We start from the raw sequence: 27,737 nt of genomic DNA, 5'->3' as shown, positions 1-27,737 counted from the left end.
TCTTGTTTCATAGAAAGAATATAAAAAGGATTTGGAAAATGAAATAAAAGGGAAAGGAATGGAGCTTAATTCCGAAGTACTTGATATTCAAAGAGCAAAACGAGCATCTGAAATGACTAGTGAGGTGAGTTCATTTATTTAACGATTGAGAATCTATGAATTTTCAGCTGATTTCCTTGTCTGTAAGTCTTTCTCAGAGATTATACAGTTGGCCTTTGGACAAAATGGACGTAAACTGTGCAGGTCCACTTATAGATACTTTTCAATTGTAAATTCTGCAATCCTCCACGGTCCATGATTGGTTGAATCTGTGAATGCTAAGGAACCTTGGATGTGGAGGAACCTCTCATGTGGAGGGCTGACGATAGTAATAGGGGAATTAACCTTCTTGTTTGAGATCAGTTCGGTTCAGTTCAGTCGCTCAGTTGTGTCTGACTCTTTGCGACTCCATGAATTGCATCACTCGAGGCCTCCCTGTCCGTCACCAACTCTTGGAGGTCACTTAAACTCATGTCCATCGAGTCGGTGATGCCATCCAGCCATCTCATCCTCTGTCATCCCCTTCTTCTCCTGCCCCCAATCCCTCCCAGCATCAGGGTCTTTACAAATGAGTCAACTCTTCGCATGAGGTGGCCAAAGTTAACTGTATATAAATGTTCCACAGCTTTTATGTGTAAGATGGTAAAAAGCAGTTATGTCCTAGTAATCTTTTTGCAGTCAATGCATTTTTTAAAAAAACGATGCTCACCATCTCCTGTCTATGTGGTATGAGAAAAATGAACATTTCCTTATTTCAGAAAAAATTCTATATACTTAGCCAAAATAATTGAATAAAATTTAATGTCATCTTTTAAACTGGTGAAAGGCAGATTAGGAAGGTGGTCTGTTAGTAACTACAGTTTAAAAGTTCACATGCTCACTGGCTGTCCCAGTCCTTGGCTAGCTACTGAGTCCACTTGAACCTCTTTATAAAATGAGAGTGGCCGTTACTCACTTTACATGAAATTTTTAAGAATGAAGTGCCTCTGAAGTGCTGTAAGTCCTTTAATCCTTGTGTTATCTCATTACTTTGATAGCAAATAATGACACTGTCTTTGGGGAGAGTCTCACTGACTTTAACAGTGAAGAAATTTAAGACTTTATCCACATATGTCAATAAACCACGGTAACAATAATGATGATCACAATGGTGATGTTGATGTGATTGTATTAGTCAGGGTGCAAATAATAGAAACCCAAGCCAAACCTGATAAGAAACTGTTTTGCTTTAAGAACAGAGAAATCTGAGGATCACATTCAGATTTGATCCTGAATTTGAATGCTGTCCCTTTTCCTTCATCTCTCTCTTCTGTTATCTTCACTCTTGCTTTGCTCTTGAGAGGCTGTTTCTATGTGATGGCACCTCTTCACAACAGTCATGTCCGACTCTTTGTGACCCCATGGACTATATAGTCTATGGAATTCTTCAGGCCAGAATACTGGAGTGGGTTCAGTTCAGTTCAGTCGCTCAATTATGTCCGACTCTTTGTGACTCCATGAATTGCAGCACGCCAGGCCTCCCTGTTCATCACCATCTCCCGGAGTTCACTCAAACTCACGTCCATCGAGTCAGTGATGCCATCCAGCCATCTCATCCTCGGTCATCCCCTTCTCCTCCTGCCCCCAATCCCTCCCAGCATCAGAGTCTTTTCCAATGGTCAACTCTTCGCATGAGGTGGCCAAAGTACTGGAGTTTCAGCTTTAGCATCATTCCTTCCAAATAACACTCAGGACTGATCTCCTTTGAATGGACTGGTTGGATCTCCATGGAGTCCAAGGGACTCTCAAGAATCATCTCCAGCACCATAGTTCAAAAGCATCGATTCTTCGGCGCTCAGCTTTCTTCACAGTCCAACTCTCACATCCATACATGACCACTGGAAAAACCATAGCCTTGACTAGACGGACCTTTGTTGGCAAAGTAATGTCTCTGCTTTTGAATATGCTATCTAGGTTGGTCATAACTTTCCTTGCAAGGAGTAAGCGTCTTTTAATTTCATGGCTGCAGTCACCATCTGCAGTGATTTTGGAGCCCCCCAAAATAAAGTCTGACACTGTTTCCACTGTTTCCCCATCTGTTTCCCATAAAGTGATGGGACCAGATGCCATGATCTTAGTTTTCTGAATGTTGAGCTTTAAGCCAACTTTTTCACTCTCCTCTTTCACTTTCATCAAGAGGCTTTTTAGTTCCTCTTCACTTTCTGCCATAAGGATGGTGTCATCTGCATATCTGAGGTTATTGATATTTCTCCCAGCAATCTTGATTCCAGCTTGTGCTTCTTTCAGCCCGACATTTCTCTTTATGTACTCTGCATAGAAGTTAAATAAACAGGGTGACAATATACACCCTTGATGTACTCCTTTCCCGATTTGGAACCAGTCTGTTGTTCCATGTCCAGTTCTAACTGTTGCTTCCTGACTTGCATATAGGTTTCTCAGGAGGCAGGTCAGGTGGTCTGGTATTCCCATCTCGTTCAGAATTTTCCACAGTTTCTTGTGATCCACACAGTCAAAGGCTTTGGCATAGTCAATAAAGCAGAAATAGATGTTTTTCTGGAACTCTCTTGCTTTTTCGGTGATCCAGCAGATGTTGGCAATTTGATCTCTGGTTCCTCTGCCTTTTCTAAAACCAGCTTGAACATTAGGAAGTTCACGATTCACGTATTGCTGAAGCCTGGCTTGGAGAATTTGGAGCATTGCTTTACTAGCGTGTGAGATGAATGCAATTGTGCGGTAGTTTGAGCATTCTTTGGCATTGCCTTTCTTTGGGATTGGAATGAAAACTGACCTTTTCCAGTCCTGTGGCCACTGCTGAGTTTTCCAAATTTGCTGGCATATTGAGTGCAGCACTTTCATAGCATCATCTTTTAGGATTTGAAATAGCTCAACTGGAATTCCATCACCTCCACTAGCTTTGTTCATAGTGATACTTTCTAAGGCCCACTTGACTTCACATTCCAAGATGTCTAGTTCTACATGTGTGATCACACCATTGTGATTATCCGGGTCGTGAAGATCCTTTTTGTACAGTTCTTCTGTGTGTTCCTGCCACCTCTTCTTAATATCTTCTGCTTCTGTTAGGTCCAGACCATTTCCGTCCTTCATCTTTGCATGAAATGTTCCCTTGGTATTTCTAATTTTCTTGAAGAGATCTCTAGTCTTTCCCATTCTGTTGTTTTCCTCTATTTCTTTGCATTGATCACTGAGGAAGGCTTTCTTATCTCTTCTTGCTATTCTTTCAACTCTGCATTCAGATGCTTATATCTTTCCTTTTCTCCTTGCTTTTCACGTCTCTCATTTTAGTGGAATTAAAAATATATGTAAGAAAATTGACACTCACCCCAAAACAACCCACCCAGAGTTGATGGATTGAGAGAGATTAGAGGTAATTCCTTAAGGGAAAATTGTGGAACTTTTTGCCAGAAGAGGCAGAAACAACACTATCCACCGTGATGTCTTTGACTGACGTTGTCACCACACTTATCTATAGCAGTAATTTTCTATAAATTTTTTTTCTGTTATGGGTGATATATCTAGTGACATCAGTTCAATTTTTTAAATTACTTATTAATAATACTTGGGAAATGTTTTTTAAACTCTCAGTGGCAGAGTTCATCCAAAGAAAGTTGACGGCAAGACAGTGGCAGGAACACCAATAAACCAGGCCTTAGGATGTGGATATAGGAGTAAAAAACTAGAAAAAAAGCTATCAATTACTGAAAACCCACTCTGTTCTCGGCAGTAGGCTATATGCAGTCTCAGTGATCCTCACAGTGATCCTGCACAGAGGAACTATAATCCTCATTTTGCAGATGAGTAAACCAGAAATGGGAAGGAACAGTCCCAGTATCACACAAGTGGTCTCAAGTGCCCTAACCTCAAAGTTGGTCTTCTTTCTAAAGAACTCAATCAAACTTGCCTTCCAATTCTTCTGGCCCCAAGACAATAGTCAGTGAAGATTGTTACCTGGCAATTGCCTTATATAGCAAAAATCTTGAGAGTGTATAAATTCTTCTTCAGTGAGGATAGTGAATATAGTTCTAAGCAGCTCAGAAAATTTAGGTCTAGGTGATCATTCATAGTACAAAGTAAGCTCTTTTTTCTTCTTTAAAAAAAAAGAAAACATGTTCAGCCATTTTTGGTATCATTGAATTCAGATATGTCTTTGTCCCCTCAGTGTCTGAGTATTGGAAAATATTGCTTTTTTATAGAAAGAATACAAGAAAGACCTGGAATCAGAAATTAAAGGGAAGGGAATGCAAGTTGGCACTGACACCCTTGGAATTCAGCATGCCAAAAGAGCTTCCGAGATAGCCAGTGAGGTGAGTATTGAGAGTGAGTGATGTAGGCCTTGAGGCTCCTATTTTGGAACTTGACAAATCATAATAACAAACTGACTAATACATGGACTTTTTCAAAGCTTTCTGTGACTACTTTAACAGTTTGGAGTGGAAACCATTCGCAATCATCATGCTTACTGGAAAAATTTACGGTTTCTGCTTTGCTCATTAACTTCAAGTATGTCAAAGAAAACTTGGAGAAAGGCATTTTAATAGAACACACAGACACAGACACGGATACACTTTTTTACTTTATCCCATAATACAAGTTTCATGTTACTTTTACTCTATGGTTAATATTTTCATACCATCTTTTTTGAGGATGGATCATGTGCTACTTGGCACATTTCGTTTCCAGCTATGTGAGCAGAACTTGAAAATCACACATTGAGATTGTAACATGACAATGATGCTATTTTTGTTTGTTTGGTAGTGTGTTCTCAAAATATGCTCTGTGGACCTCAACAGTGTGTCTGAAATTTCTGTAGAATCAGCATTTTGTGTTGACGTTCATTCATCTAAAACCATTTCTTCTTCATGTAATACATGAACGACAGGATATTGAAGTTTTGTCTTAGATGCTATGATGTGATAGATATAAAATAATAAAGTTGTAGGAGTCAGATCTTATATGTATTTTTCGAATGAAAGAACCCAGAATCAGTTCTACATCTCTTGAATTCCCCCAGAAATTTTGAAAATATAGAAGGGCCACTGGAGCAGAGAGTGTTTGGGAAGAGATGATTTAGAAGAAACGCGTGTAAAGCGAAAGTTGGGGTGCAGGCTAAGGGGTACAGCTCCCGTACCTTAAGGCTGGCTGGGGATGAGGCTCCAGTAGCGCTACTCTGAGAGCTACAATGTGACATTTGCAGTTAGGCAGAGCTGGCTTAGGACTGACTCCCACCCAGGGCATCTGGAGGCTGAGAAGTAGCTGAATAACTACCAGGGGAGTTACTGCTGTGCTGAGATCTGCCTCCATCCCCAGGGTTAGATACTGGCCAGGGGAATGGAATGGTGATAACCTTGTTTCAGACACAGAAACTAGGCATGGCATAGAATTCTTGACCGAAAGGGATTCCATCTGGAAATGGTGGGAGTGGGGTGGGAGGGTGCATGCTGAACAGAGATTCGAAAACCTTCTGCCTCTAATTCTACCCCTAATTCTGTCATCCTCCTGAGAGATAGCCATTGTTAGGAATTTTCTGTAGAGCCTTGCAGATCTATTTTTCTGTATATATAGATAACTATACATTTGTGCACAAGGAACTAGAAAAAACCTTAAATAAATACAATGTACTTTGTGCTTGCTGTTCTCACTGAATATCGTGGACCCCTTTCCATGTTCAGTTCAGTTCAGTTCAGATCAGTCGCTCAGTCATGTCTGACTCTTTGCAACCCCATGGACTGCAGCATGCTAGGCCTCCCTGCCTATCACCAACTCCCGGAGTTTACTTAACTTTTGTGTGTTTAGTCAGTGATACCATCTAACCATCTCATCCTCTGTTGTCCCCTTCTCCTCCTGCCTTCAATCTTTCCCAGCATCAGGGTCTTTTCCAATGAGTCAGTTCTTTGCATCAGGTGGCCAAAGTATTGGAGTTTCAGCTTCAGCATCAGCCCTTGCAAAGAATATTCAGGACTGATTTCCTTTAGAATGGACGGGTTGGATCTCCTTGCAGTCCAAGGGACTCTCAAGAGTCTTCTCCAACACCACAGTTCAAAAGGATCAATTCTTCAGTGCTCAGTTTTCTTCATAGTCCAACTCTCACATCCATACATGACCACTGGAAGAACCATAGTTTTGACTAGACAGACCTTTGTTGGCAAAGTAGTGTCTCTGCTTTTTAATATACTGTCTAGGTTGGTCATGACTTTCCTTCCAAGGAGCAAGTGTCTTCTAATTTCATGGCTGCAGTCACCATCTGCAGTGATTTTGGAGCCCAGAAAAATAAAATCTGTCACTGATTCCCCATCTATTTGCCATGACCAGATGCCATGATCTTAGTTTTCTGAAATGTTGAGTTTTAAGGCAACTTTTTCACTCTCCTCTTTCTCTTTCATCAAGAGGCTTTTTAGTCCTTCTTCACTTTCTGCCATAAAGGTGGTGTCATCTGCATATCTGAGGTTATTGGTATTTCTCCTGGCAATCTTGATTCCAGCTTGTGCTTCATCCAGCCCGACATTTCTCCTGATGTACTCTGCATAGAAGTTAAATAAGCAGGGTGACAATATACAGCCTTGACGTACTCCTTTTCCAATTTGGAGCCAGCCTGTTGTTCCATGTCCAGTTTTAACTGTTGCTTTAACCTGCATACAGATTTCTCAGGAGGCAGGTCAGGTGGTCTGATATTCCCATCTCTTTCAGAATTTTCCACAGTTTGTTGTAATCCACATAGTCAAACGCTTTGGCATAGTCAATAAAGCAGAAATAGATGTTTTTCTGGAACTCTCTTGTTTTTTCGATGATCTAACAGATGTTGGCAATTTGATCTCTGGTTCCTCTACCTTTTCTAAATCTAGCTTGAGCATCTGGAAGTTCACGGTTCATGTACTGTTGAAGCCTGGCTTGGAGAATTTTGAGCATTACTTTACTAGCGTGTGAGATGAGTGCAATTGTGCAGTAGTTTGAGCATTCTTTGGCATTGTCTCTCTTAGGGTTTAGAATGAAAACTGACCTTTTCCAGTCCTGTGGCCACTGCTGAGTTTTCCAAATTTGCTGGCATATTGAGTGCAGCACTGTCACAGCATCATCTTTTAGGATTTGAAATAGTTCGACTGGAATTCCATTACCTCCACTAGCTTTTTTCGTAGGGATACTTCCTAAGGCCCCCTTGACTTTGCATTCCCGGATGTCTGGCTCTAGGTGAGTGAGTACACTGTCGTGATTATCTGGGTTTTGAAGATCTTTTTGATATAGTTCTTCTGTGTGTTCTTGCCACCTCTTCTTAATATCTTCTGCTTCTTAACATCTTCTTTTCCATGTCACTTCATATAATTCTACCTCACTGTTTTAGAAAAATTGCGTTCTGTAACATGGATATAAATATGCAACCATTTGCCTTAATGTCCTGTAGGGCTTCTCTGCTGGCTCAGAGGGTAAAGCATCTGCCTGTGATGCAGAAGACCCAGGTTTGATCACTGAGTCGGGAAGATCCCCTGGAGAAGGAAATGGCAACCCACTTCAGTATTCTTGCCTGGAGACTCCCATGGACAGAGGAGCCTGATGGGCTACAGCCCACGGGGTCGCAAAGAGTCGGACACGATGGAGCGACTGCACTTTCACTTACACTTAGGCATTACCACATGTCAATGACACTTAAATGTATTATAAGAGGGACTCTACATAACCTGGACTTCCCTGGTGGCTCAGATGGTAAAGCATCTGTCTACAATGCAGGAGACCCGGGTTTGATCCCTGGGTCGGGAAGATCCCCTGGAGAAGGAAATGGCAATCCACTCCAGTACTTGCCTGGAAAATCCCATGGACAGAGGAGCCGGTAGGAGTGACATCACTTCTACCTAACCTACTGAAAATCCTCATTTTTTCCTTAGATCTGCTTCCTTCTTTCACCCCTTCCTTTGCAGGTGGTATCAGTGAAATCCCAGAAGTTACTTTGATTCCTACTGTCAGCAAGTTTTATTGACTCCACAACCATAATGATTTCCTAGATCCATCTACCTCTCCCCACTTTTGTCCAAGCCAGCATCTCTATCTCCTGGATCACTGCAGTAGCTTCCTAAACAAGATTCTGCTTCCAACATTAACCTCATTATCTACCCAGATGCCAGAACAATCCGTGAAGAGCTAAGTTTTCTGATTTCTCCCACTGAAAACTCTCCAGTGGTTTCCAGTCATGTGCAGTATGGGCACCATACTCCTTGCTCTAGTATGATGCCATACTCCCCCTCCTGCTCATTCTCAACCCCTGTACCCTTCTTCCCTTGCTCATCATATTCTAGTCTTAAAGGCTCCAGGCTGGCTGCACCTCCACAAGTTTTACGGTCTCTGTACAGCTCTGTTTCTTCCTGAAAGTCCTTCCCCTTGTCTTTGCATGGCTGGCTCTTTCTTGTCCTTCTTTTCTTAGATTTATTAGTATTTCCTTATGGTTGCCTCCTTGGTCTTCTGAGTAACTGACTATCTAGCAACTATCAAATCACTACTTATATTTTCTGTTATTTTTGTAATTATGAAGAGAGTGCAAAATCCAGTATTCGTTCAAGGTGACTTTCATTAAGAAATCTGACTCAGGCTCTTGGAACATAGATGTCATCATGTTTTTCTTTTAAGGTTTTCTAAGTTGTAAGATATTTTATTATGCATCAATATTAGCTGATGTGACTAGAGTCCATGTAGTCTATTTATGTGCTTTTGAATGCTTTTAGATTTGAAAATTCATATTGGAAACATTAAATGACATATTTCTACCATGGAATTTTGGTGGTAATCTATGATCAATACCTCAGTTTCTACATATATTGTCTTTCAAATGAAGTGTTGCTTTTGGGCCTTAGCTAAAAACAGAGCTTTTTACAGGCATAGTGATAATTTAATATTATTAGTAGGAAAGTTAAACATTTTTACTTGAATGTTTAACTTTATTATTATTTCACTTCAGTAAAGTGAAACTGAGACTGTAAGTCGGTGGAAATAGGCAGATTTATGGGTAGATAGTAAATAGCATTTCTCTAGATTGAAATTTTTGTTTACGACTTCTCTAAATTTACAGCATCACAAATAAGCAAAGCAAAATTTACTTATATAGCATGAAATCACAAATCTTGGGTATGTCAGCATAATAGGAAATAATTGTTTTTGAAGAAATTTAATAGGATATAGTCAGTAGTTTCCTTTTAATATAATTTTCATTGAAGAATAACATACATACAGACAAATGTTCAATTATAGGAATAAGAATAATCAGTAGCTTTAAAATGTGACAAGAGTATCTTAAGACAGTTGTGTCTGTGTAATCATGACATTTTATAGATAACAGATAATCCAGCTCAAAAAAGCAGATAATTTTTATTGTTTTTGTGACCCAACAGTAGAGGAATTCTTGGGCATGGCTTAATCTAGGACTTACACAGTGTGATTCTGTTTTAGTTTCCGACTTTATCTTCTCAGGCAGGCTTTCTTCTCCCATGTGCAAGGAGGCACATGGCAGCTCCCAGAGCTGCAAACTTCTCCATTCATGTCCAGAAGGAAAGAAAAGTCTCTTGATACATTGTGTGGAAAGAGAAAGGTTCCTTTCCTTAAATGTACCAATCATGAAGGGCCAGGGGTGGGGTGTAACAATTTTCTTCAGCCCAGTAGGGTCCTTGCACTGGGGCCAGTCTCAGCCAAGTTGGTGGCTTAGAATAGGAAGCAGCTAGTTGCCCAGTGACAAATCAAGGCGCGAATGAAGGAAAAACAGGAGTGAGGTTCCAGGAAGCAGCCAGCAATTATTCACTACAGAATGAGATATGACAATTTTTAAAAATCAATACATATTTAATTAAATGTTTTCAAAGTATAACATTTTGTCAACTAGTCAATAGCAATGTAACACATGTATTATCAAGTTACATATATAGTATCTTCCATAAGAGATATAATTATACTTTAATATAGTCTATTTACTATGGATTGGGGCTTTTGCCAGTAAAGACGAGAATATACCAATGGCCAATAAGCACACGAAAGGATGCTCAGCATCATTACCATCAGTGAAATGCAAAAGAAACCCACAGTGATGTATTACTTCACACCCACTAAAAGGCTAGGATAAAAAAACACAGATTATAACAAGTGTTAGTGAAGTTGTAGAGAAATTGGAACCCTTCTTGTGTATTGCTGCTAGGATTGTAAGACGGAATACCCACTTTGGAAAGCAGTTTAGCAGTTCCTCGAAAGGCTAAACAGTTACCATATGACCCAGCAATTTCATTTCTAGGTTATTTACTCAAGAGAAATGAAAACTTATGAGATGTGACATTTTTACACTCACATTTTATTGATATTCATTGAGTTATATATTAACCAATATTTTATCACTTTATTGAAATATAAAATATTTTCCTTCACCTCTCTCTGTTTTATTTCTTTAGTCAGGTTAGTAGAAAAAAAGCTGCCTGAGTCCTTGTGGTCACTCCAAGTTGTGTTCTGCCACAAATTAAGTCTTTGTCGTTTCCTAGAAAAAAAGAAGTGAATTTAGGTCCAGTTTATTTCTAAAAGCCATGATCTTGACATCAAAAATGACATCAAGTTTTTCAACGCAGATTTTTGAATTATTGTAAGGTCCTAATTTCAGGTTTTATTTTCTGCAGAAAGATTATAAAAGAGATCTGGAGACTGAAATTAGAGGGAAAGGCATGCAGGTGAGCACAGATACTCTCGATATCCAGAGAGCCAAGAAAGCATCTGAAATGGCCAGCCAGGTAAGAAACTAATGGGATACAAAGTTTAAAACAAACATATCAAATTGGATGCAGAAGAAATATAAATGGTGTTTCCACATGTGTGACATTGAGATTCAAACATGTAAATATCTGCATTGCTATGGAAAGCCATGCAGAGCTCTGAAGATTGTTTTCTGTTCTTTTAGAAAGAATATAAGAAAGACTTAGAAAATGAAATTAAAGGGAAAGGAATGCAAGTGAGCATGGATATCCCGGATATGCTTCGAGCCAAGAGGGCATCTGAAATCTATAGCCAGGTTGGTAGAGAATGAAGATGCTCAGGATAATATATTCTAATATCTCAGCACCTTCTGCTCTGTGTGTCTCTATGATTTGCGTCTTTTTGAGGGCTTTCTATTCAAAGTCAATGCACTCTATTATAAAGTAACCACTGACCAAACTTGATTATCCCAATAATGAAAGGGACAACTGCTGTAGATTCAGCTCAACAAAACTTATTGAGCATCAGAGCATCCCTATTAGGTCCCTCTGTTTTGAGTCCAAGGACATTTTGACCTTTTTATTTCCATTTTTTTAATTCCATTGTGAACTTGGCTCTAATGCTTATCCTGCAAAAAATACAAAGAATTTTCTTTTATCTACTTCATCATGCATATTTTAGTTTAAATAAACAACTTAGAATAAGTTAAACTGTACAAGGTATAAGGTGAAATTGAAGATTAACCAAAATTTAATGTAAGATCTAAGTTTTGTTGATAAAATTTAATTTGCCAAGTATATCTGTGACAGATCTGCCAGAAAACTGGATATAAGAGAAATAATGACCATGCGAGAAAGTATATCATGGAAGAAAAAAGTTATTGATAAAATCTGATTTGGGCAAAGTTATTCATTAGTGAATAATTTATTTGCTATAATATTTGTTATAAAAAGAATGAATCCCAATGGAAAAGTAGTATGCTGCTGCTGTTATATCACTTCAGTCGTGTCCGACTCTGTGCAACCCCATAGACGGCAGCCCACCAGGCTCCCCTGTCCCTGGGATTCTCCAGGCAAGAACACTGGAGTGGGTTGCCATTTCCTTCTCCAGTGCATGAAAGTGAGATGTGAAAGTGAAGTCGCTCAGTCGTGTCTGACCCTCAGTGACCCCATGGACTGCAGCCTTCCAGGCTCCTCTGTCCATGGGATTTTCCAGGCAAGAGTACTGGAGTGGGGTGCCATTGCCTTCTCCAGGAAAAGTAATATCGGGGAATGAAAAAAAATAAGGTAATGAAGAAATTGGATTTGGCGAATGGGGTTTATGTTGAAATAATTTTTAACAAAATTTGACCAAGTTTGTCAAAATTCTGACTAACAAGCAAGGAATTGAAACATCCACTGGTTCAAAATTAGAGTGTCACAGAACTCAGGTTCAGGGGCTAGTCACACAAGGATTCAATATTGAGAGACAAATGTGAGTAAAAGGAAAGATAGCTTTGCTGAGGAGGCCAGCAATCCTGGGGAGAAAGTGGACTCATGTTCCAAAGAACCAACTATCCCTTGCTATCAGGGGCAGGAGTTTTTGAAGGGGAATTTTAGGGGCGTATAGGCAAAGGGAGCTGGAGATGGACAGGGAAGCCTGGTGTGCTGCAGTCCACGGGGTTGCAAAGAGTCGGACACGACTGAGCAACTGAACTGAGGCAAAGGGAGGGGAGCTGTGAGCAGAGAAGTGTCGGTTCTGACAGTCGTCTTGAAATTGATCATGTGATGGTCTAATCAGTGTCCTCTTGATTGTTTTAAGTGCAATTAATCTTCAGTTCCAAGACTGGTTTGTTCCCCTTTCCTTGAGTCCAGTTCTCAAAACTGTGGCAGCTTATGTCACAGCGATAGTCTATTTCACCATGCAGTTAACTTATTCCACCTGGTGGAGGTTTCAGCATTTACAAAGCAGCTCAAAGGATACGGCTGAAAATATTCTCTATAGCTCTTCAGGAAGAACCAAAGTCCTTGACTTTGTTTAATGACTAAATTTTATTTGGTCTTGTTTGATTGCTTTCCTTTGTTTCCATATTTCCACATTCTCTGATGAAATTTATTCTCTGACTAAGGTGTTTCTATAGACAAGAAATAGGTGGAGGTATGGGGGAGTGGAGTCTCTCCTGGGAAGTCCCCATGGGGTCCTGCTCTATTTCAAGGGTATCATGATGCCAGAATTAAGTATTTATCAAAGGAACTGCCTGCTTCTCAGCCTTCTTCAGTGACAGCAGATGGGATGGTCCTGAAGTGTGTTCGTCTGTCCTCAGTGTCTCATGGTGGCACACAAACTTGGAGAGGTTGACACTAGTTGGATCAGCTAAACTAAAAATCATAAATTCTTAAAACGGGAATATTGCCATTTGATTCAGTGGAGAAAAGTTGGCAAACTCATTCATACATTCAGTAGATACTTCTTGAACACCCATTTACATGCAAAATTAGACCTGGATTTTTGCCTTTGGGGAACTACTAGGTAATCTAATTATCAAATAATCATGCAAATATAGTATGACAAATTATGATATGTCCTACCAGAAAGTAAAGATAACAAAAGTAAACCCTTCCCATAGGAAGTGATGCCTGAGTTGTTAGAATTCCTGCTTTAATTTAACAGTGTTGATTTTTTGAGTGTGATATGAGGGTACATCTGATTTTAAAGAACTTTAGTTATTTGAGATACAAGGGAATGTTTAAAAGGGTTTAATGATGCTGTGGTGCATTTCAATGTGAACAATATTCTCCTTCCTTAACAAGCAGCAGTATGCCATGCAGTTACCTTCACTGACTTTGGAACCAGAGTGGCTGGGTTTAAATCCTGGTTCTGACACTTAGCTAGTGCCTCAGTTTCCCCAAGAGTAGATAATAATACCTGCTTGTGGGGTTGCCTTTCTCTGATCCTCTAGGAGGTATCTATCATTCAGCGGGTAGCCATTCTGGACTCCAAACTTGTTGTCTTGCCTTCCCTGTCATGCTGTCCAAAGGCTGGGGCTGGAAGCTTCTCCTGTGACTCGCTAGGGCCTTCGTTAGCACCGCTTCCTTTTTACTGCACTGCTGGAGTTGTTTTCCTGTTTCTCCACTGCTGGAAAGCCTTCCTTGCCCTGCCCTCAGGTCTTGGGCAACGCCAAGCCTCCTAGGAGCTCTAGGATTGTATTTCACAAAGGAAAAAGCTGGAGGCTTAGGTGTGGGGTCAAGAGCTACAAAGAGTGCCCCCTTGCAGACCAGAGGCCTGTCCCTCCGCTTTGGCCTCTGGACGCTCTGTTCCTCATCCCAACCCTAGGACCCCACAACACTGCCTGCCCTCGGCCCACCATGACTTCCTCGCACCCTTGCCTCTCCTTGTTATTGACAACCTTCCCCAAGTTTTGGAACCCAAAACCCCTGAGACCCTGTACCCCGCCACCCCTCGCCTCTGGTGTGAGCTGAAGCTGGAATACCAGACCATCTGACCTGCCTCCGGAGAAATCTGTATGCAGGTCAAGAAGCAACAGTTAGAACTGGACATGGAACAACAGGCTGGTTCCAAATTGGGAAAGGAGTATGTCACAGCTGTATATTGTCACCCTGCTTACTTAACTTCTATGCAGAGTACATCAGGAGAAATGTTGGGCTGGATGAAGCACAAGGTGGAATCAAGTTTGCTGGGAGAAATATCAATAACCTCAAATATGCAGATGACACCACCCTTATGGCAGAAAGTGAAGAACTAAAGAGCCTCTTGATGAAAATGAAAGAGGAGAGTGAAAAAGTTGCCTTAAAACTCAACATTCAGAAAACTAAGATCATGGCATCTGGTCCCATCATTTCATGGCAAATAGATGGGGAAACAGTGGAAACAGTGCCAGACTTTATTTTGGGGCTCCAAAATCACTGCAGATGGTGACTGCAGCCATGAACTTAAAAGATGCTTCCTTCTTGGAAGGAAAGTTATGACCAACCCAGACAGCATTTTGAAAAACAGAGACATTACTTTGCCAACAAAGGTCCGTCTAGTCAAGGCTATGGTTTTTCCAGTGGTCATGTATGGATGTGAGAGTTGGACTGTGAAGAAAGCTGAGCACTGAAGAATTGATGCTTTTGAACTGTGGTGTTGGAGAAGACTCTTGAGAGTCCCTTGGACTGCAAGGAGATCAAACCAGTCCATCCTAAAGGAAATCAGTCCTGAATATTCATTGTAAGGACTGATGCTGAAAGTGAAACTCCAGTGCTTTGGCCACCTGATATGAAGAGTTCACTCATTTGAAAACACCCTGATGCTGGGAAAGATTGAAGGTGGGAGGAGAAGGGGACAACAGAGAATGAGATGATTGGATGGCATCACCAACTCAATAGATACGAGTTTGAGTAAACTCTGGGAGTTGGTGATAGACGGAGGCCTGGCGTGCTACAGTCCATGGGGTTGCAAAGAGTCAGACACAACTGAGCGACTGAACTGAACTGAACTACTATGTAAAATGCTGGCACTAGTAGAAGGCATTGCCTAGGATATATCTGAGCTCATAATAGTACATTTAGTAGCAAAAGGAAAATTGAGATTTTTATCTCTAGTATAAAATACTAGTACCTTTTCCTTAGTCAAATGTATCTTTATCTGAAGTAGGAAGCAAAGTATAAATCTAGAAGCATGAAGACAAGTAAGCAAAGAGAGTCAGGTTACTGGTAGGAGTTGTAAGGGCTATTTTGAACAGGAACTGGAACTGCTCCTAAGAGAGTAGGTTCTAGGCTTAGGACTTCCATAGAGGTCAGGCCGTCCCAGGGTGTTTGAATAGTCTTGAGTGGGAACCATTGCCTGAGAGAAGGTGAATGTGTTTTCCTAGACTGTTTGCTTACTCTGTTTGCGTATGCTGTTTATTTTTACTGTTGCATAAATACATCATAGAGTTGGATAAGACTGAGCAACTGAGCTCACACACACAAACACATCAACAACTGATTTGAATCCTAAGGTATAATTTAGAGCATGTGGGCTTCCCTGGTGGCTCAACTGGTAAAGAATCCACCTGCAATGTGGGAGACCTGGGTTCGATCCCCGGGTTGGGAAGATGCCCCGGAGAAGGGTAAGGCGACCCACTCCAGTATTCTGGCCTGGAGAATTCTATGGACTGTATAGCTGCAAAGAGTCAGATACAACTGAGGGACTTTCACTTTCAGATATAGCAGAGTTGGAAAAAGTAGTACCATTTTCTCTTTGTCTCTGTCTCTCTTGAATATGGCACACAGAGTTTGAGATTCACATTCACTTTATATTTTTAGAAAAAGTATAAAGATGAGGCAGAGAAGATGCTTTCTAGCTACTCTACTGTGGCAGATACTCCTGAAATTCAGAGAATTAAGACAACTCAACAAAACATTAGTGCGGTGAGTAGCCATTGTCTCTTTCCAGTTGTCACCTTGAAATGATGTTTTGAAAGGGGGCCTTTGTTCCTCAGTCTGCTTTTTTTGCTGCCTTGCTTGAATTTTCTGTCAAATGCATATCTTTCCTTCTTTAAAATCATAAGAACACCAAATGTTCTTACAACTTATAATTTATCATGATTATTTTAGAATTACAGATTCATATTTCCTTTTTAGGTACAAGCGACAGCTACTTTTAACCAAATTTTAAAATTTCACTCAGGAAAGAGATCTTAATTTTACACACATATTTTACTTTGAAGATAAAAATAGTCATATGAAGTGATTGCCTTCCTGGTCATTGATTAATTGCATTGATAATATATCTAGGGATTTACTAGTTTGTAACCAATTCCTAAGGGCTTCCCTGGTGGCTCAGTGGTAAAGAACCAGCCTGCCGATTCAGGAGATGTGAGTTCAATCCATGGGTCAGGAAAACCCCATGAAGAAGGAAATGGCAACCCACTCCAGTGTTTTTGCCTAGGAAATCCCATGGACAGAGGAAACTGGTAGGCTACAGTCTACGGGGTCGCAAAAGAGTCAGAAACCACTTAGTGACTAAACAACAACAATTACTTCCTAAACGGTCATATTTTTGTTTTGAGGAATAGGAATTTTATTAGCATCATTGATTAAGATAGTGGGCTTATATATAATGGGTATATGAACTTGAATTCTAAAATAAAAATTGATGGTACAGCCAATATTTTAACATAGAATTAACTTAGTGGTTAAGCAAATGTTATTAAAAATATAAATTCCATGATTTTTTAAAATTTCTGGAACGTTTTCTACTTTCTAATAAGTGGGAAGCCTCTTAACTCTGCAGGTATGCTGTTCAGGTACCTCTAGGGTCTTCATAGGCAGGCTGTGCCAAGAGATGTAGCAATCTTGCTGGAAGAGAGGCTGAAGGAGAAGAGTTGTGTGGCCCTTACCGCCTGTGATTCCAGATTTCTAGCTTTGGCAGGGGAACATCTCATATGTCCTGCCCTCCTGACCCCCGCTGGGACCTGCTGGTTAACAAACATCAGGAGAGTGAACCCAAAGGCGGTGTCTGTGACAACCTAGAGGGCTAGTGTAGGGAGGGAAGCAGGAGGGGGGTTCAAGAGGGAGGGGTCACGTGTATACCTATGGCCAGCTCATGTTGATGTGTGGCAGAAACCATCACAATACTGTAAAGAAATTATCCTCCAATTTAAAAAATAATTAAAGAAGAGAGGGAGTAGTTCTGGCCTCGAATGACTTCCTTATACTTAGTCTGTTTTTCTGTAGGACACTTTGTTTTTTCTTTCGCTTTGTGGTCAAAAGGGGTAGGTGTTGGTAGGGATGGAGAGACGTGGGAAGGTTTAAGGAATAAGTGGAAGATAAGGAAAACAGGCTGACTTAGTGTTGATGCTGATGGTAAAACTAATATTTTCTTTGAAGAGAACAAGACTGTCTTTGCTTTCACTTGAAGAAGAGCAGTTGCTTGAAACTTCATGCTATTTTTGAATTAAATGGTAACTGCTTAGTGAGCTTTTGTAATATGTCCTTTAATTTTTCTCAGCTGCACATGTGACATATATTTGTATTTGAAGAAGAAAACTTATATTCTTAGAGCAAGTAATCTGAAGCCATGTAAGGTTCCAGGCATACCCTAGAACAGGTAGTAGAGGTTTGCTTGCAAGACTGTGGAATACAAAACCAAAGTTCTGCATTTATTCCCATGATGGATTATTTAATTGATTAATGTAACATTGGTTCTCATAAATAGAAGCTGTATTCACGTTACTTTAAAACCTGAGAAATTTTCCTTTACAAGAATCTAATCTAGGACTTGAATTCTAATAAGCTTAGTTATTCTTTTCCTTCTCTTATAACAAAGGTATTTTATAAGAAAGAAGTGGGAGCTGGCACAGCAGTAAAAGATACTCCTGAGATTGAACGAGTGAAGAAAAATCAGCAGAACATTAGTTCAGTAAGTTCTCTATGGCATTAATTATCCTTTGCAAAAGCAAACACAAGCTAGATAAATGTTTTTAGTTCTTTACAAAACTAGCTGCCTTTTTCTTTTTTTCCTTCACTTTGTTGAAACACTGTTTCATCAAATATCAAAGACCTAACTTTCAGAAGGAAACTGTAGCCTTCTTCCCCTTGAACCTAAAGCAGTATTTCATCTTGATATATATATATCATAGTGCATAAGAGATAGATCACTTTAATAGTACAGTAATGAAATCTAGGATTAGTTTTCATCCTTCTGAACATAATTTTAGCTGTATTACATTTTTCAGAGAAAGGATACTTTTCAATACCTCCCCTCAACTTGGACGGAAGAAATTTTATCCTGATAGAATGATTAAAGGCACTAGAACATTTATTTGGTGGCTCAAGAGAAGGTTTCAAAGGCCCCATTTACCTTCTACTTCTTTGAGCTTCCAGCAAAGAAAAGCACACACCTTCATTATCATTTGTAAAATAAATTACCCACCCCCCTCCCCAGTGTCCTTTGAACTTGGGGGAAGGGTAGAGGAGGTGTTTAATGTTATGGATTAAAAACTTCTTCACTCAGTGCTGGACATTTAGAATGGACCATTGCTACCCTTACCAATAGGTGTATTTGGTAATAGTTATACAGTCATCCCTCGGTGTCCACAGGGAGTGGTTGCAGGACTCCCCCCCCCACCCACCCACACGCACACCCACCCCACCGCCCCCCCCCCCCACACACACAGAGTCATTCACACACACTCACGCCAACATCTGCAGATGCCCACGTCCCTCACTGTTGGGCCTCCACATCCTTAGGTTCCACATCGAGGATGTGAGGAGCTTGCTATTTAGTTTCTTGTTGAGGGTTCTTTCCTTACATCTTCCCTGATGTTTCTCTTCACCTTCACCCTTGGAGGCAGAGTTTCTTTAAGTCAGCCAAGTCGAACTGCCTGGATTAAACGCCTTTGTCAGGAACTCCGATGGTTACCTGGCATCCTAGAGTATGTGTGCACTGGCATTTGTGGAGACAGAGTAGGGAAAGTAAGGGAGCGCTGTAGTCAACAGGCTTACAGGAAACGAACTTGCAGAAAACCTGCAGAATGTGAGTGCACTAAAGCCCTGTGCGGTGAAGGAATCTGGTTTCCTGAAGAAAGCATAGGGAACAGGACCTGGCGGCGAGAGTGCCGATCCACCGTGGCAGGAGTCTGTGTCAGGCAACGCTCCAGTCTGGCAGAGAAATTAGTTCAGCTGAGACATGTAAAGTGGTCATTTCCTTCACTTCCAAATGACAACATTTGAAATGTACCCATCCACGTACTGGGGTATAATGTTATAAATGTTCCATACTGCACAATTCTATTGCCTACAGCGAAATTACTGTGCCATTTTGATTAATTTGGAGTCGTATGAAAAACAAACATGTTTATCTTTAATCGTGTTTAGCGTCTCACCCTAGGAAAATCACACAGTCTATCATTTCTTCTCCCGACGTCCCCCTGCCTCCTCTAGCAAACAATAAACGCATAGGTCTGTATCTCTGTGAGCCTGGGCTATAAACTCCTGCTTAGTATTCAAATGGAAAGTTGCCCTTTCAAGATTAGCAAGATCTGTCAAACCAAGGTAGGATTCTCTAACATTTAAAGATCTCGACATTTTCCACCTCCAGAGTACAAGCCTTTTGAGTATTACTTTTCTCTCTTAAGAATGTTTTGGAATCCTACTTGGAGACAGTCTGTCTCAGTGTACTCTTAATTTAACTGTTTTGGATCTGGCCTAATATTGGTGGTGTTACTCATATCACATATGAAATGTACAGATGCTAAAACATAGATGATAGTGAAGATATTTAGGTATTGAGGACTTCCCTGGTGACTCAGATGGTAAAAGCGTCTGCCTAGAGTGCAGGAGACCCGGGTTCGATCCCTGGGTCAGGAAGATTTCCTGGAGAAGGAAATGGCAACCCACTCCAGTACTCTTGCTTGGAAAACCCCGTGGACGTAGGATCCCGGTGGGCTACACTCCATGGGGTCGCAAAGAGTCGGACACAACTGAGCAAATTCACTTTCACTCTCTTCATGACTCTCAGCCTTAGTCATTACCAAGTGATTTCTAAAACGTCTTTTGTATAGATCTAAGTCTTTGCTAAATTTCAACATATGGCACTTAAGTCTAGCTGATGTGTCCATATTTATATGTATATATGTGTCCTTTATCTCAATTCCAACCTTCTGTGCATTTTAGACATATTAAAATACCATGTAATATGATAGCATCACTAATCATTTTATAAATTTAAAGGGCTTGTCCTGGGCATAACTGTGTGCTGGTGTTATCATTTATCTGGTTGCTCTTCCTCTAAGTAGACTTGACTGAGGAGCTTTTGACTGTTGTGAATGCCAGGATATAGGCGGGCTTTACATAACATGATTGTGTGGTAGAAGACACTTCTTGACTTTCTGGTACTGGACCTTCTATAGTGATCAGCACTCAATGGCCTCTGCTTGTACATATTTCCTCCCACTTTCCTCTTGCTCGTCTTTTATTTTTTTTCTTATTTTAGATTATTTGTGTACTCTCAGTCAGGTAAGCAGTGTTTTCAAGACTTCGTAGTTAACTCAGTTTGACTCTTGCATTTAAAGACATGGTGAGTACACAAATAATAAATAGAAATCGCTTTTATTATAGAAAAATAATGAATCATTAAGATAATTTCCAAAATTTTTGGTGCATCTGCCTGATGATAAAATTTATTTTTATAAGCAGTATATGCTTATGTTAGTTAAAAAACCTCTCCAATGATGGATAGGTGAATAGGTATGGGTTTGTTTGTACCTTAAGATAAAGGAATCCTGAAAGCACCAGATGAAATAAAAATGTGTGTTGTCACTGAAGGAAAATTAATATTGGAATTAAAAAATAGGCTATGTAATAGTTAAAAATGAAGAATTCCTAACTATTTTTTTAAAACATGTTGAATAAGACTCACTTTTTTTTAAAAAAAATAAATCATGCAGGTAAAATACAAAGAAGAGGTGAAACAAGCAACAGCCCTTTCAGATCCACCAGAACTCAAGAGAGTTAAAGAAAACCAGAAGAACATCAGCAATGTGTGATCACATTTCTTTAAGTATTGTTTTTTGCGGGCATGACACTTGCACAGTAGAATGAATTGGAATGAATACCAGTAGGAAGGCCAGTTCCTGAAAGATGGAGATGAGATTTCACACATCTTTGTGTTGGGCTAGCATTACACCAAGCATGTGCGTTTGCTTATCAAAGAACATGGTGTTGAATGCCTACTCTGTTCTTGTTCTTGGGGGCCTTCCAGGATGAGTGAGATACACCTTAAGGTTAGAGGCTGTGTGCATTCTCAAGGTCTCTCGGAGAAACAGTTGTGGGGATAAAGACTGTGCATTAAGTGCCCTAAAATAATTAATATCTGCGAGTGCTTACTACCTTTTGGGGGTTCTTTACATGCAATATCTCATTTAATGGTAAATAATAACTCTTATTTTCAAAGTGCTGGGGAAATGCAGAGAAGGAAGGCTATGTCAGTGAGAGAGAGGAAAACCTTTGGAAAAAGAGTAACATTTGAGCTAGCTCTTAAAGAATTAATAAAAGTTGGGGATGGATTTCATGAGGAAGGGCCCTCCTGGCAGTGCAAACTGAATGTGTTCATGATCTGAGATCTGTTCAAAGAGGGGAAAGCTTAGTGTGATGAGTCCTTGGGGTGGAAGATGGCAGGAGAGAGATGGTGGGGAGAGAAAGCATAATTCAGGCCATGAGGAGGCTGCCGGAAGTGCCCGTGTCCCTGGTTCAGATGGCCTGCCTATGCTCAGGCCTTGACTTACGAGTTAAATTGCTTCAATGCGTTCTTTTTTAAAAAATATTAATGTTTATAGGAGTAAAGTTGATTTACAATGTTGTGTTACTTTCTGCTTCACAACAAAGTCTATCAGTTACACATATATCCACTCTTTTTCAGATTCTTTCCACATATAGGTCCTTACAGAGCATGGAGTAGAGTTCCCTGTGCTGTGCAATAGGTGCTTATTAGTTATCTATTTTATGTATAGTAGTATGTGTATGTCACTCACAATCTCTCAATTTATGCCTCTCCCCACCTTTGGTAACTATGTTTGTCTTCTACATCTGTGATTCTATTTCTTTTTTGTAAATAGGTTCATTTGTGCCATTTTTTAGATTCCACTTATAAGTGATATCATATGATATTTGTCTTTCTCCAACTGGCTTCACTCAGTGTGACCTAGAGATTGTCATAATATGTCCCTTTTTGTGAAAGAAGAGTTACACAGGAAGCTCAGCTCAGTGATGAGCTAGAAGTGTGGGATGAGGGTTGGGAGGGAGGCTCCAGAGGAAGGGGATATATTTTACATATAGATGATACATATTGTTGCACAGCAGAAACCAACACAACCTTGTAAAGCAATTATCCTCCAAAAATCAAATAAGAGTTTACTAGTTTTCAATTTATCATAGATGCATAACACTCCCTTAAAATAACTATTTGAAAATAAGGAGTTAATTTAATTAAAAAATACTAGAAATCACAGCTCAGGTGATACCTTGCATAGCATATGGTAAGTGGTATATACATGATTGAAATTTGAATAACTCTGGAGTGGAGAACAATGTGGGCTCTGGACTGTTGGTTTGATCCTAGCTCCAGACCTTACTTGCTGTATATCCTTCATAAGCCACCAACCTCTCCAAGCCTCATTCACCTCATCTTTAAAACAGGGACTGGAATATTAAGTGAGATATTGCCTGTAAAGCACTCAGCATGTTTGTGAGTGGATGAATGCAATACAGGAAGCGTCTCCATATCAAATTTATGTCCCCAAACTGACATCCACTAGAAATCGTCTGCAACAATTTCTGTACATTAGTGATGCTGTTCCACAAATGTTTCTCCTCTGAACTCTACCCAGAGTCATCTTTCTTTGTATCCTGCCATCAACAAAGATTACTTTGGACCTTTCCTCATTTTAGGCAATTATCCGACACAGAATCTGCCTAAACTCTCAAACTGCATACCATGGTACAGAGAAAGAAGTCGCACTGGCAAGAGCCTGACCCTTTCTCATATATTTTCCAGGCTTATCAGATATCTATTCACTTGCACGTGCACTGCTGAGGGTGTACATCTCAAGTCCATTTCATCTGCAGGCCTTGTGATGTCTTGCAAAAAAAGAAAAAAATTCCCTCACGCTAAGTTTAAGCTCCAAAAAGTCATGAAGACTGTCCCTGTGGAGTTCTTCGTAATGGAATTTTAACCTCTAGTTTTCCTTTTACCTGTCAGAAATTCATTTGGTGGACATGCTTTCTATCTCCCTGTGTTGGATCCTCATTTATTTCCTGGAATGTTGTGGAATTACTGGGAAAGCTGACCACAAATGTTGGACTCTGATCCCCTGCTCTAGCAGTAGGTCAGAAGTATCTCCATGATGGGACATCCCTGCTGGTCCAGTGGCTAAGGCTCCACTTTCCCACTGCAAGGGGCCAGGGTTCCATCTCTGGTCAGAAAACTAAATTCATACTTGATGAAACTAAAGATTCCATTTACAACAACTAAGACCTGGTGCAGTCAAAATAAATAAATAAATGTTTTTTAAAAAAGAAATATCTCCACGATGCTGGTCAGAGCATGGTCTTCCACTGTTGGAGCTTGGTGGAGAAGGAGGTTCAGGGTTTCTTTTTATAGTGACAACCGATCACTGAGGTGAAGGCATAGGACTGGCATAACCCTTCTTTCTGGTGATGAATCCAGAATTTTTATTTTTAAATGTAAATATAAAATGATCATTTGGTAATGTCATTTTAGTACTGTGAAGAAATGAACTCACGGAAGTGGCCATTTATCGTTACTGATAGGATCAAACTCAAAGAGGCCACCAAGAAATAATACAGTTTGAAGAAAAACAACCCCAGGTATAATTCAAAACATTTGGGCAAGGAAAAGCTGAGTTCCAGGATCACTGTGATGATGACATCTATTAGCAAAGCATCTTTCGTTGTAAAATCCTAGCAAAGATGTCAGCTAATGAGTGCTGTGTGACGTTTCTTTTCACCAGCTGCTGTGTGTTAGCTCACTCTTCCTTCCGGTAACCCCACACCATCTTGTGTTTGTCTCCCAGCTCAGGTACAAAGAGCCGTGTGACAGAGCAACTCCGGTGAGCATGACGCCCGAGATAGAGAGAGTGAGGAGAAACCAGGAGCAGTTGAGCACGGCAAGTTGTTTCTGTTTTGCTCTTATATTGCCAAACATGAGCTGTTTTTAGTCTTTACAATGCTTTCTGAAAACCATTAGACACTACATCTTAGCCACTCCTTTTCTACTATCCCGTACTGAGGCGTGTGGACTGTGGCACCCTTGTGGCAGTCTGGGAAGTTGGAAACTGCTTTGCTACTATTCGGCCATACTTATTTATTCAAGAAATCTTTAAAAAAAATTTTTTTTATGTGGGCCGTTTTTCAAAGTCTTTATTGAATTTGTTAACAATATTGCTTCTGTTTTATGTTCTGGTTGCTTGGCTATGAGGCATATGGGATCCTAGCTCCCTGACTAGGGATCGAACCTGTACCCCCTGCATTGGAAAGCAGAGTTCCAACCATTCAACCACCAGGGAAGTCCCTATTTGAAGAACTCTTCATTAAGCAACGTGGCAGGCATTATCCTGGTCACTGGTACACAGAGATAGATAAGACCCTTCCTATCTTCATGGGCCTCATAGTTTAGATGGTAAATCTCTAAAACTACATCCAAATCTAAAGACCTGGAGAGCAGCATAGTGGGTATGTTGTCAGTCTGACAAAGAGAAAGTTGTCTATTGGCAGAAAACAAAAGAAGACCTGATTTGACTGGGGTTCTGAGACATAATGTCCTGGCAGGGAACCTTATAAATAAAACAGAAAGCATCAATCATTCAGTGATCTGTTGCTAGTAAAGCAGGGGTAGTTAATAATCATGAGGTTCCTCTGCTGTGGACCCTGTTTTAAATGTGTTATGTGATTCAGTGGGGTAGGCATGATTTATTGCTCTGGTTTGTAGGTGTGGGAAACTGAGTCTTGAGAAGTCAGAGGACATGCAAGAACCTATGGTTTGTGACAGCAGGGCTGGGATTTGAACCCAGGCCTCCCTGAATTCAGAAATCTCTTTCAGATGTGTCCCCTAATGGTTATTTTCCCCATTTTGGGGACCGTTTTATGGAGTTTTTACCATTATAAACAATAATATTCTTCTTCTGAAACAGATAGTTTTGAAACACTTTAAAATTTAAGAGTGACTTCTCTCAGATGGAGGAGGAAATCAGACTGAATACTGCTTTATCCTTATAGTATCCCTGATAGTGGTATGAGTGAGGGGTCTTAGGCGTCTTTTGAAGGTAGAGGCTCCAGGGTCAGAATAGGAGTAAATAGCCTTCCCAGGCTGCCATGACTACTTCACTATAGTTCTCTTTTAATGATTTTTTTTTTAGTTTTAATATTTTTTTTTCCTATTTTTTGTCCACGCACAGCATGCAGGATCTTAGTTCCCTGGCCAGGGATCTAACATGTGGCCACCGCTAGTGGAAGTTTAGACACCATGGTGTCTTTAACTACTGAACTGGCAAGGAAATCCCTTGTAATGATTTCATTACAGTGTCTTCCCGTTGTATTTCTATTACATTTAGTCGTGGTCTTTGCAATTAGTTTTGGTACTGAACACAGAAATATTTATTAAAAATCATTTTTAAGAAGCACAACCAGCACTTGGTGCTTGCCAAGTCAGAAGAATCAGAAGCCAGACGTAGATTTGAACTGAAAGGCTAATAATACACACCTACTGTGGGAAAAATTATGTAAAAAATAGGGTTAATTTTAAGGCTTATCCTCTTGGTATTTGGTTGGAGACCATTCTGCTATTCATTAAAATTCATATTACTCCTCCACAGGTAAAATACAGAGGAGAGATTAAACAGGCAACTGCGATTTCTGACCCACCAGAGCTGAAGAGAGTGAAAGAAAACCAGAAGAACCTCAGCAACGTGTGATCTTAGTCACTTTTTCCTTATGAAAGCAAACATATTGTCAACATGTCAATGAAGGGATTGTGTTTACACAGTTTTCACGACTTTGAGTTGATTGCCTCTGCTCTCAATTGACTGTCAATTTACTGGATAGTTTTCAGGGTGTGAGGTATTGTGGGTCCAGTCAGGCACGCCCTGCTCAGAGTTCCCAGTGACTGCAATGCGATTTTTGTCTCCAGGTTATTGTATATCCCTCTTATCTGCTTTTCATGCTTGCAGTTCCTGGGATTCTCCAAAGGGATGCCATGGCAGTTTTTGGCATCTTGGCTCTACAAATAAGCTTTCCCAGTCCCTTTCCTCCATATGTGTTAATAAATGTATTCTTGTTCTATAGCCTGTCCAGTCCCATTTCCCACTCATAGCTATCATCACTTTATTTTTGGATGATGCTGGGAAAAAATTATGAAGTGTGCCTGGCTGAATAGGTCATATGAAACAGGTCCGTTTTCAGGTCACTTGTTCAGGGCTGTCCAGTTTTACTCAGACACCAATTCTTGGCCTGTTCCAACTCCTTTCTGTTATGTCATCCAAGGATGCAGTTTGCTGAGAGAGTCCTTTTTTATTTTCTTTTTAAATTTTTTTAAAAATTTACTTTTATTTTTCAGTTACATTATGCAGCATGTGGGATCTTAGCTCACCAAACAGGGATCAAACCCATGCCCCCTGCATTGGAAGCATGGAGTCTTAAGCACTGGCCCACCAGGGAAGTCCCTGAGAGAATCCTTTTTCTGAAGTCATTAATAATAAATTGTGTTCTTTGGAAGAGGAAGTTTGAAAATCTGTTAGATGCAAAGAAATCTTTTATTCTTTAAACCTTCAAAGTCCTTTGGCCAGATTATAAAGGAAAGGCAGTTTATTGTTTGGCATTGTCCCTGACAACTGTATTTTGGAGAAGTAGATACTCACCTTCTGCTGATGTATTCAGAGTCACAGTGATGTAACTCCATTACTCTCTAAAGGGAACATGGTTCTGGAGAGGGAGGGATGGAGCACTGGGGAGCGTGCTGGCCTTATGGATCACCATGGTTACCACTTAGGCATCATGGCCAAAGTTCTGCCACAGTTAATTACTAAGAAACCATAATGGTCCAGCAGCCTTCTGTATGGGTAAGAGTACCTTAAAGTAACATCCATGAAGATATTTCTTACCTTACTCCTTTGTGATGAAATGCTTATTACCCCTTTACTGATGGTACACCCATATAATGAGTACATTCACAGTGATTCTCTGCCATAGGATGAATTAAAATAGAATGATTTAAGATACAAGCATTTTTAGACCTCTGATGGGTCAGTGGTAAAGAATCTGCCTCCCAATGCAAGAAACACCGTTTCAATCCATGGTCTGGAAAGGTCCCCTGGAGAAGGAAATGGCATCCCACTCCAGTATTCTTGCCTGGAAAAAAAACCCATGGACAGAAGAGCCTGGTGGGCTACAGTCCATGGGGTCGCAAAGTGTCAGTCATGACTTAGTGACTAACCAACAACAAAGACC

General features: G+C 40.3%; 1 protein-coding gene across 1 annotated transcript in view; it reads left to right on the top strand.

Moving 5' to 3' along the window:
- NEBL (nebulette) overlaps positions 1-27,737 on the top strand; it is a 115,108-nt gene that overhangs the window by 56,564 nt on the left and 30,807 nt on the right. The window contains exons 13-21 of the mRNA XM_052651053.1: positions 14-124; positions 4,251-4,361; positions 10,683-10,793; positions 10,961-11,071; positions 16,041-16,145; positions 18,046-18,138; positions 21,167-21,259; positions 24,311-24,403; positions 26,108-26,200. Coding sequence (XP_052507013.1) covers positions 14-124; positions 4,251-4,361; positions 10,683-10,793; positions 10,961-11,071; positions 16,041-16,145; positions 18,046-18,138; positions 21,167-21,259; positions 24,311-24,403; positions 26,108-26,200 — 921 coding nt within the window. The remainder of the gene's footprint in view (positions 1-13; positions 125-4,250; positions 4,362-10,682; positions 10,794-10,960; positions 11,072-16,040; positions 16,146-18,045; positions 18,139-21,166; positions 21,260-24,310; positions 24,404-26,107; positions 26,201-27,737) is intronic.

The sequence above is a fragment of the Budorcas taxicolor genome, chromosome 13 (assembly GCF_023091745.1).
Source record: "Budorcas taxicolor isolate Tak-1 chromosome 13, Takin1.1, whole genome shotgun sequence".
NCBI lineage: Eukaryota > Metazoa > Chordata > Mammalia > Artiodactyla > Bovidae > Budorcas > Budorcas taxicolor.
This window is presented reverse-complemented; position numbering and strand designations above follow the sequence as displayed.